A 10,944-nucleotide genomic window follows, 5' to 3' on the forward strand; every position below is an offset into this window, starting at 1 on the left:
TTTCAGATTTCACTTCTTTTGCCTCCAGTCCAACGTCTATTAGGATGGGCTTGTGATCAGAGCTGAGGGCGGCAATACTTTTACATGATATCGAAATTGCTAGGGAGGGAGATGCGACTGAAATGTCCGGTGAGCTTGCACTCTCTGGTTTGTTGAGGACAACACATCCCGCATTGTCGAACACCTCAGCAATATGAGACCCTCTTGCATCTTCCTCCAGTTGTCAGTTCCATGACCGGCTGTGAGCGTTATAGTCTCCTAGGATAAAATAATTTTCGTCGTTTAAGAGATGTTCCAGGGCAGGCATGTACCCTCTGGCGCAGGTACTGGTCGGTTGAATATAGATGTTGTCTAAATGATTTCTAACGTGTCTTATAGATAAACTGGTAGGTATTTTGTTGCTATTTCCCTTCTCAACTGTTTTGACGTGTTTATCAGTTTTTGCCTGTATTGTTAATTACCTTATCAAAATGGATTATTGGTTCACAATTTTCCCCAAGCTGTGAGAAATTGTCATAATTAGCATTTGTTTATTTGCAGTGTACTGGTTTTACATTGTAGTATTCACTACCTGTGAGTTTTCCGCCGTTTTTATCTGCTTCATTTTAAAATGTTAATAATAATTTTGAAAAAGTCTGCAGGTTTTGCAAAGTTATTAGATTTTTAGTTTGGGCATGTGGCGTTTTTGATCGTTTTTTTGTAATGATGACATCTTGTAAGATATTTTATTTAGATAGAAATGTTTGTAATTATCATGTTGTTAAAATTTTCAGTGTATGAGGCTTTGAGGCAATTCTGTTTGCACGTTTTTCCTTGTGCGTTTATGTGAGGTCAGTTTCTGATCAATATGTGGACCGTAAAAATGCATTTTATGCAGCACTGTCCTCTAGATGCCTGAGAATTCCTTTTCGCTCTTAGTTAATTTTGCTGAATCAAAATTTGTTTTTTTTATACTTTGCTATGCTTTTAAAATATTTCGAAGTTAATCTTGACTGGGCTAATGACTTCTCTGGGCTAATTTTTTTCTGATTCCGCTTAAGACGATTGTAATGAGCAGGTGCTCATTTATACTGTCAAAAATGAGCGTATTTAATGTCGCTTAAAGTTAGTTACAGACCAGAATAATTTCAAATCAAACGTCGATTATTGGCCAATAAAATTTATATGCGGGAGGTTAGTGAACATACATAATAGTTTGAGTGCACCATTTGCGTAAAGTTCAACCGTTCAGTACCATTTGCATAAATTTAGTCATGAAATTTTTGAATGCTGCCTGTTTTCGTTGTTAATGTGTAGTCTTTTGATATAGTCTCACCAATGACTTTTAAAATTGGCCTCCTAAGCAGCAACAAGGAAAACTGTTTACTTTTTGAATTTGAGCGCTTACGGTTGTTGTGTCTATGCCTTTGAGAAATATGTTTTAAAAATTTAAGCTGATTTGAAGACTTGCCAATTTCAATCTTATTTCTTTTTAATTGCTCTCATATAAAGTTTGTAGTAATTACGTCAGTCCTGTTGGTCTTTTTTATGCGATTATTCGCTTGACCAATTTTTCGTCTGACCAATTTGACTTTTTGTCCTCAAAAATAGGATAAACAGCTAGCGACCAGAGGACATTAAAATCTCTTAGACTCTTTCAGCTCCCTTGTCTCCAAATGCGCGATTCACTGAAACTGTTTTGGAGACTTATTATCTGAAGAGTTTTTCTTAGAGGTTGACACCACACACACACCCACCCATCCCTACTCACACACGCAAACCTCCTCCACCACTGTTGCCCCTGCCCGATCAACCCCCCGCCCCTCCGATGCACCCCCTGCGCTCACTCGCCCCGTCGAATAAGCAAAAGCTAGCCTCACCAAACTGTAGCCAGCCACTGAAGAAGCCAACCGCTCGCTGGTCGTTTGAGAGCAATTCTCCGGATGTTAGTCGTTTACTCACCGTAGTATCATAAAAGAACGAAGTCCCATGTTTAAAGTGAATTATAATGTCTTCTTTGCTCTTTTTTAAAATGGTTTTTGCGTTGATACGACGAGTTTTCATAACATTGTTTTTACATTTTGCAACTTTCGATTTTCTCTTCTGCTTTCTTGTCCGATCATCACATTAATAGCACAATAATGACAAGTCACATAGCACCTTAATGGCGCTGAAAAAGTAGTTTCAATTGATTCTATTCAATATTTTATTTTTTTTTATTTTTAATAGATTTTGATCTCCTGGGCTTCGACACCGTTTCCTCGCGAAATTGATGTGACTTTTTGATTTTTTCCTTTATTTGCCGTTTTTTTAGTATAATGACCTTCTGAATAATGACGAGTCTCAATAATTTTTTCTGAAGGTTTTTTAACGAAGCCAATGAGTGATTCCAGTTGATAGCTTTTATGACTTTGAATTTAATTGTTTTCAAAAAGTATCACCGTATTTTCTATTTTTGCCCTTTCTGTTTTCTGTCTATTTGTTAATTAACCTCCATAAAGACAGGGGTCCCATATTTTTGTGGTGAAATGGAAGTCTTTGGCTTTAATTTGATGTTTTTGACGTTTTCATTAAGTTTCTTAAGAAAATTAGGCGGACATTGATTTCTGTGGTAAGTAATACTTGATTTTTGAATTTGATTTGTTGTTTGTCTTGTCTCTCTCTCTCTCCTTAATGGCAGGTATCCTCGGCCCTCTAATGGTTTTTGTTCCATTTGTATAGTGGTTATAGCTTCAGGCAGTTTTTTTAAATAAATGCACCAATTTTTTTCGAACAATATGCGATTTTTTGAAAGTTTTCTATCTCTTTATCATTTGGTTGTCAATTAAGTCAAAAACTTGGTTGAGCGGGGTCGTGACATTATGTGCAAACGCGAGGCAATGATTTAGTTTGACCTTTTAGCAAAATTGGCAAACTGAAACTTGTCATTATCAATAATTTATTTGAATTAATTGATTTTTTTGTAAGATATTGGAAGTTCAAATTTGAAGTTTTGAATATGTTAATCAACCGAACCGCAATAATCACGAATTTTAGCATAAGCCGATAAAATTTGCAAATTGCTTTGTTAAATTGACATCTAGCTGAGTGCTTTTCGGAAAAGTTATCTAAATTTTGATTCATTTTTTCAATTCGTTTTGCTACCTTTGCTGTGAAAGTCTGATTTTTCCTATAGAGGGGTCAACTCTCAATCAACTACAATTTTCAATTATTTAGTAGCAATTTGCTATGTATATTTTTCAGATTGTTTTGAATGGTTGGGTTATCTGATTTTGTGAATCAGAGAATTTAAAACTCAAATGAGAAATCGGATATGGAGAGCTTAAGCAATGAAGAGAGACTCAAGCTGCAAACTTTGAGTGGAGTTGAAAGGATGCGTCTCTATTATGCCATGGCTGCTGCCCGTGATTCAAGTATAGACACACCTCTGTTTGAACTGAAAGAAGTTTACATTCCTGCTCTTGCTTCATTCGTTGTCAGTGGATCCATTCTAGGTAAAAGGAACTGACATTTAACTGAAATAATTCATTGGTTATTGTACTACATTCGTTGAATCAAATGAAATGGACGGCGTAATGTTGTCGCTGAAATTGCCAGTGAGTTTCAGTAAAACCAAGTCAGATTGTTTGGGAAATTTTGTCGAGCTAAGGAATTCCTGATATGCACTTGACCAAAATAAAAACTACGCGCAGAAAATTTCTGATCTGTTCTTTAGCTGTTCTTTAAATGTAATCGTTGCTCAACATGTTTGATTTGAGCAAAGTCTCTTCATGTGAGCAAAGTTTGTTCATTTGCTGTTCGCCACGCTGTTGCGTTTAAAAATGTACGATTTTCCTGGACAGGAAACAAAAGCATCTATCTCATTTTAAGTACCAGACTCAAGTCATCTCCAGCCAAGGAATTGTGAGTTCTTCGAAGAAATGGAACAAGATTTCTTGGGAAAAAAACGAGTTTTGAAAAGCAATCACTCATGTTTTGGGCTTCAATGCAATACGATGGAGAGAACATTTTTGATAGATCTTCAAACTAGTCAAAGGTTTGTAGTTTACTTGGAAATTTTGCAAATTGAAGAAAAATTGCATTTTCTTTAAGGAATAGGAGCAGGAGGTACTCTAATGGTCAGCAAATAGTCCTGATATGAGTCTAAAATTAAAAATTTATAAAACATTTAGATTAACGATTAAGAAAACAGACTGTTATTTGTGAAAATTTTGAAAGTGTGTGGGAAATTTTACTCAGATGTTTTTAGAAACTTTTATGAAAACTATGGAAACCGTCTATTGTATATTATAATTTTTTGCTAGTATTCTGATCTGACCTCAAAATATTGAACAGTTTGATGTTTGTGGCGCTTTTTATAAATTTTTCGGGTGTACGTAGTTTTTGTACTTATTAACGTCAAGTGGATTTTAAAGTACCGTCTTTAGGTGTTTTAATTGGTTTTGCCTATTTTCCACAAAATGCTGGTTCAAAATTTCTGACAAATGACTACAAAAATTGGCTTTGCTTAATATCCTATGCCCCTTCTCATATAGGATTGACTTTGAAGCAGGTAATGAAATGGGCGACTGGTTTGGAGTGGTTTTATTGTTAAACCAAGTTGGAGAGAGAGAAATTGATGCGTGAATAAATTTTCTATTAGAGAGCAAATTTTAAATGCGGCTTTTTTAGCAATTTTTGTTTTGATCTCTTTTTGTTTAATAGCCGCACAGCGATAGCGGAGACCATTATTGGCCTTCTCTTGTTTTTTTATTTCGTCATCAAGATTTTTGTTAAGACCATATGACGTCACAACCATTTCAAATATGTTTTTTTATTCTTTCATGCAATTTCAACTTAATTGCATGCGTGACGTCACACGTGACTTGCCTTTCTCAAAAATGAGTTCCTCACTCTCAAATTGACTTCCTTTACTTCAATTCAAAGAGATAAGGTAAAGTTTGTTGTGTCACTCTAATTGGATGTTACTTGAGAGCAGCTATTAGAAGTAGCGATACGTTGTCAACAGATTTGTAATCAAAATATGTCATCTTTTTCAGACTGCAGATCTACGAAGCTATTGATGCTATTTTCTGGCAATGTGCCACCGATTATTAAGAGGTTTCAATAGGCTATATGGGAAAATTTTCATTTTTCTCGACTATGTTTAAACGTTTTTTAATGATTCATCTGAGTTTTACGCTAATTTGGAGGTGTTGCGGCCAGGTTACAGTTTTATGGCACTTAAATAAATTCTTGCTTATTGTTTTTCAGTCTATTCATTGAGGATTTAATAGACGCGTATTCCGGAAAAGTGAGATAGCAAATTAAAAGATATCAAATTAATGAAAACAATGATATAAAAACTTTTTTTGCTGAAGAATTTGATTTTAAATATTTTTCTTGCTGTTGCTAGATTTTTCTTCACAATTAGACAGGTGCGTGATCCTATTACGGCTTTGCTATTATTTCATGAGTGCTGTATCCCTCTCAGTATGATTAAAGAAAGCTCTTATTGAAATAATTCAATTTTTCTGTTTTTTGCTAGTTCTGTCGGCTTTTGGGGCTAAATATTTTGGTAACTGCCATTAAATTGCTTTCAAGAAAATTTATGAGTGATTTCAGTTTTCACTGGTTGTTTTGAACGGTTTGTTTTTTGACTGAGATGACTCTTCGAGGAGTTTCCGAAATTTTTCCCACAATGTTTTCGCTTACCCTTTTGCTTAGATATATTTTGCTGGCCCTTTTGCCTTTAGAGCAACTTTTACGCCCTTATTAAACTATTTACGAGTTTTTTCTAAAAATGAAATTAAGAGTTCGCCGATATTGGATATTTCTTAATGATGATCTCTAATGACGTCAGTTGAAGGACCTTAGTCAACTTCTTAATCCCTCTCCTCCAGGCTACCCTGCCCCCTCCTGAAGCAAGCAGGCTGCATTAGATAAGAGCTTCCAGTGGTCGTTCGAAAGCAATTCTTTAGGCAATAGGCTGTTGCGGTTGTTGATGAATGTAACAATTCAATTGTCAAAATGTTGCGGGCGAATCCTGGTGAACTCATTTTGTTCTGGTAAGTTCATTTTTTATTGCTGAGTTGGGTACAGATGGTGTTATTCTGCTTAAGCATGAGCTGGTCAACACATTTTTGGACGTTATAATTCTAGTGCAGTCGTTCATAGGTGACGTGCTAGCAAATTTTCATGTACCAACCGACGAAGTGCAGTTGACCGAAAAAGGATAGAAATTGGCAGAGCCACTAGTTTGAAGGAATTGGGCCAGTTTGCGATGACTTTCGTTTTGAGATAAGATTCCTCGAGTAGTTTCCGGAAATCTGTTTTCGTATGGAAAATTTCTGCTTGCCTTTTGGAGTGACTTTTACGCACTTTCCTTTTTGCGTGATCTAACTTTCTCTTCCATTCAGAAACTTATCTGAAGCCAATTAGCCGTAGCTTACTACTAAAACTCAATTGAAACGTGCAACGAAATTGGTCTCATTTTTTCACTTTTGTTTATAGCTCATTTGAAGCCATATAGCTTATGACGTCATTTGAAGCACTTTTGTCAACCCTATTAATCAGGCTCCTCCAGTCTACCTCCCTGGCCCGAGTTAATCAGGCTGCCATTAGTCGTTCGAGAGCAATTCCTGCTTTAGTTGGTTATGGGTGCGATCGTCAATATTGTTACTAGCGAGTCTTAGTGAACGCAAGAGTTTTTCTTTGTTCCATAATATTTTCGGTCTGGCTAGCTCCTTATCTGTCGCTGAGTCAGGTATAAATGAATTTTTTATTATTGATTCTTACTTAAACATGAGCTTGTCAAAACATTTTCGGAAGTTAATTATAGTGCAGTTGTTAATAAGGGCGACGTTCTAGCAAATTTTCATTTGGGATAGAAAGTGTCGGGAAATGATCAGAGCCACTATTTGGACTGAATGGGGCCAATTTGTGAAAAAATTTTTGTTTTGAGTTATTTCTGAATTTTTCTTCAATTTGTGTCAATTTTTTTACAACTCTTTGAGTGGTTACCCGAATGCTATCGGGCTGACTGGCTCTTCTATTGCTGAGTCAAGTACCGATGGAATACTCATTAAGTTCAAATTAAACATGAGGTTATCTACGCAATTTTGGATATTATAATTTTTGTGCAGTCGCTGATAAGCGCGTTTTTCAAGCAAATTTTCATTACCAACCGACGAAGTTCAATTGATTGAACAACGTTTAAAAGGATAGAAATTGTCGGGAAGTCGCGAGAGACACTGTTGTGACGGCATTGGGCCAGTTATGACTCGTTTTGAGATAAGATTGTCCGAATTTTTTTCGATTCATTTTTCGAATTTTGCTAGATGTTTTTGTAAGATTTTTGTGTCTATTTGTGCTTCGTGTCAACTTTTCAGAATTGAATCTCTGAACACTTTTTGCTAGAATCTAAGAAGCTGAGAAAGCGTAAGCTTTAGTTCGAATAGCTTAGTTATCGCAGTTATTTCAATTCGTAATTACGTTGAAGTTTTGCCTAAATCTTTTGATTTTCAATTTGCGTAGATTTCCTGTGTGTTCAAAGTCTGTTATTAATGTAGATTTAAACTGTTTCCCTTGTGGCTTTCGTCCTGTTAAGATAAAATAAACTGGACGAAAGCCACAAGGGAAACAGTTCAAATTTACGTTAATAACAGACTCTGTAAACAGAACACACAGGAAATCTACGCAAATTGAAATTTCGAATGAAAATAACTGCGATAACGAAGATATCCGAACTGAAGCTTAAGTACTTTGATTCCTTATTCACAGAACTTTTGTGTTTAAGGAACAATCAGAGCTAAACAAGCAGGCGATGGGTTTATACGACGTGCAGAACAAGAAGCATATGCTCACAAAGTGCAAGCTGTAAGAGATTGGCACTCTGCTCAGTTCAGAAGCTTCTTCAAGTATGGATACAGATTTGGATGGAGAGTGTCCTTCTTAGTAACCTCCATTTTTGCAACTCAGAGTCTCTTTTGGATTTACACTGACCACTACACGATATCACACTATTCCATAGGTAATGCTATTTGTAGAAAAAATTGAAATTATACGAAAAATTGTAGCAAAAGCAATTAGTCTAGTCTAATGTGAAAATAAAATCTACACTAATTGTTTAAATTTTCCGGAAATTATTTCAATTGATCAGGAAAGAATTTTATATTGAGAAAATTTCCTTGTTTTTACTATCATTAGGATTAAATCATGAAGTGATATTGCAGACGGGACTTCCAAGTTCGGTAGAACTGAAAAATTTTACCGTCACGTTTTAACCTGATTTTTGAAGAATCTTGGGTTTCTTATGTATCTGAGTCATGGCCGTGCTTGTGTGCACTGTTGCCTCATAGCTTGCAGCTGATTCTTCTGGTAACTTCTAACTCAATGTTTCTAGGTGGCACTTTGGCCGGAGCCGTGTACAGAATGAACATGGGCTTAAGAGGAATGTTTGTCGGCTCCATTTTGGGTGCAGTAATGGGAACATTGTCGGGCTCTCTTCAGTATCTCAATCACATGCATATTAACAAAGGAAGAGAAATAAAGAGTGCTGAAAATAGAAGACACTTGTTTTATCTGAAACATCTAGATATATTGAAATAATTGTTTTGGTTGTATTCCGAATACTTTTTAATCTTCCCTGTAAATTGAAATGTAAAAATACATCGCCTTTTTAAATGGAGATTTTTCAAATTGTTCGACTTTAGAGCACCAGAGAAGTCGAGGATTCAGACGCTTGACAATTAGAAAATTGCGATACAGATTTATTGCGTAGCATGGCCATGCCTCGCGGGCCTTTGCGGCCCATGGCTTGATATGAAAATATCAAGCCTGAACAAATTATCACGATCGAAATTCAATTTTAAAATGGGGCTTTTTCTGTGGGCCTTTATTTCTCATCTAAATTTGGTTTGGGTTTATTTTCGGTATGTGTTTATTTCCTAGACTACCACGAATTACGCTTTTCTTAGTTTCTGTGCTATTGAAATTTTGTTGTTTTCATTTTGTCTACGGACAACAATGTTGGTTCGCCTTAGTTACGAGAAGACCAATGGAAATCCGAGGAGCCGTTATTTTAAGGGCACTTTTGAATTTAACTGAATACTACTTCGAAAACTATAGACGATAGTTCAAAATGCATTAAGACCAAAAAAACCTGATGTTTTCTCTGCAAAAGTTTCTATGTTATTTGTCCTTGATTTGGATCGAGTGATATGTTGTGTGTATGATTGTAGACGTTATCGGGTGAAGTAGGAAAGTTTTGCTGTTTTGGACTGTTTACGATCCTAAAGCAAATTTGTTCTCTGAGTGAATCTGTATACAGCTGATTTGGCTAAGCAAACCTGTCGAGACCACAACGGCTGTAAAAATTGTTTTCTTTACAAAGGGTGGTTTATGCATGAGAAATGAAATTGAATTCCCATTTCTTGTTTCCCTTCTTCGTGTTGCTCCATTATAGTTCACCTTCTGTTTTAGCTTCTAAATTTAAGGATAATCTTAATCAATCATCAATTTTTGAACACCAGCTCTATTTGGAATCGCGCGCTATCAGGAAGGATAAATATGTTATGATTCAAGAAATGTTCAAGAATTACTCTATTATTGTGAAGCCACGATTGAACATGTCTGAAATGGTGACTGTGTATTTGGACCTGAAACTCACACAGCTTGTGAAAGTTGACATTGATTTACATCAGGTGAGCTTAACGTTCAATTTTGGTGGTATGGTTCTTGGAAACGGTACAGGGATATGTTTCTTAGTAAGCGCACAAAGATGGCTAACTTTATGGTTATTGACAAACATTCCAAGATCATAATACGAAGCCTTGTATGCTTTATGAAACGATGCATGAGCTTAGTATGGCTAAGAAAAATGTTCATCCGGGGCTGCGAAAACGCGAGCAGACAACAATTCGATTATTAAAATTTTTCTTAATAAATAATAAAAAAACTAAATACAAAGAAATCCGAGCGGTAACAACAGTAAAAGCACTCAAAATCGATAATTGTTTTATAACTACAGTAGTTTTAAGTTTATTTGTCTCAACAGTCTTAGGACGCTGAACTTCAAGAATTTTGTCTATCTTTGAAGGGGTGAACAACTATTTTTTTTAAAAAAAAAACAAGAATTATTGGGTTGTTTTTGAAAGTACGCCTCCCCAACAAACATTTTGAAGCCAAAATAACTGCAAAACAGAGTAATGGGTTCTCTGGATCTGTCGGTTCATCTTGTTGCTGATGATCAAAAGTCAATCAGTGAGACGAAAATTGGTCGTGTGAAAATAATTCGGTAATCGGTGGGACGATAAAAAAAAACCCACTTGCTTTTTCCACCAACTACTCCAATACCCTCTTCATGACTGTCCCACGCACCATTAATACATCAAAAAGTGGGTTTAATTTGTGTACGCATTTTAAAAAGCAGAGAAATTTTGTGCAGATTTGGATTTGTAACGTTTTTTTACTTCAAAATTTCCTTTACTTCGATATTTCTGTTTTTAGATAAAGATTAATGAGCATCATCAGCACTTTGACTTTTCGTCCTCTGAAGCGGGATAAACTGGCAAATAAGATGATGTCCTATGTGTAGCTCTCTTTGTGCCTGTGTAGGTTCTAGGCGTAGGCAAAAACTGTAGCCATAACTTAATGGTTTGAAGGACAATCAGTTTGAGTTTGGACGCTTTTTCTGTTTCATACATTGAGTATGTTCGAAGTTTTTCTAGGTTTCCTTGAAATTATACCTCAATAGGTAATGTCAATATTTAAAATACTGTTCTGTCTGATCAATTCCTTGATCACAGCTAAATATTGTTCTTTTCCTATAAAAACAAAGTCTGTTGTATGAGGCGAACTCGGTCGTTAATGTTGGTTAACATTCTTTTCGCTAGAAATTCTATTAACTAATAAGGTGTCGGGTTATGCATAGCGAGTGTTGGTAAAAAAATCCGAGAACTTCTGGGAATTTAGCAAAGAATCAAA

The 10,944-nt window shown here is 35.7% G+C and overlaps 1 protein-coding gene across 1 annotated transcript; it reads left to right on the plus strand.

Moving 5' to 3' along the window:
• Window positions 1-3,226: 3,226 nt before the first annotated feature.
• On the plus strand, window positions 3,227-8,628 carry LOC142348619 (complex I assembly factor TIMMDC1, mitochondrial-like). Its single transcript, XM_075400031.1, has 3 exons — window positions 3,227-3,473; window positions 7,757-7,990; window positions 8,363-8,628. The coding sequence occupies exons 1-3, from the start codon at window positions 3,293-3,295 to the stop codon at window positions 8,566-8,568; spliced, it is 621 nt and encodes a 206-aa protein (XP_075256146.1). The 5' UTR covers window positions 3,227-3,292; the 3' UTR covers window positions 8,569-8,628.
• Window positions 8,629-10,944: the final 2,316 nt, after the last annotated feature.

The sequence above is a fragment of the Convolutriloba macropyga genome, chromosome 1 (genome assembly GCF_964194025.1).
Source record: "Convolutriloba macropyga chromosome 1, txConMacr16.3, whole genome shotgun sequence".
NCBI classification, from domain to species: Eukaryota; Metazoa; Xenacoelomorpha; order Acoela; family Convolutidae; genus Convolutriloba; species Convolutriloba macropyga.

Coding starts and splice junctions, on each gene's coding strand:
- LOC142348619 (XM_075400031.1), top strand. CDS start 3,293: ATGGAGAGCTTAAGCAATGAAGAGAGACTCAAGCTGCAAACTTTGAGT. Junction 3,474..7,756: donor TGTCAGTGGATCCATTCTAG/GTAAAAGGAACT, acceptor TTTGTGTTTAAG/GAACAATCAGAGCTAAACAA. Junction 7,991..8,362: donor GATATCACACTATTCCATAG/GTAATGCTATTT, acceptor CAATGTTTCTAG/GTGGCACTTTGGCCGGAGCC.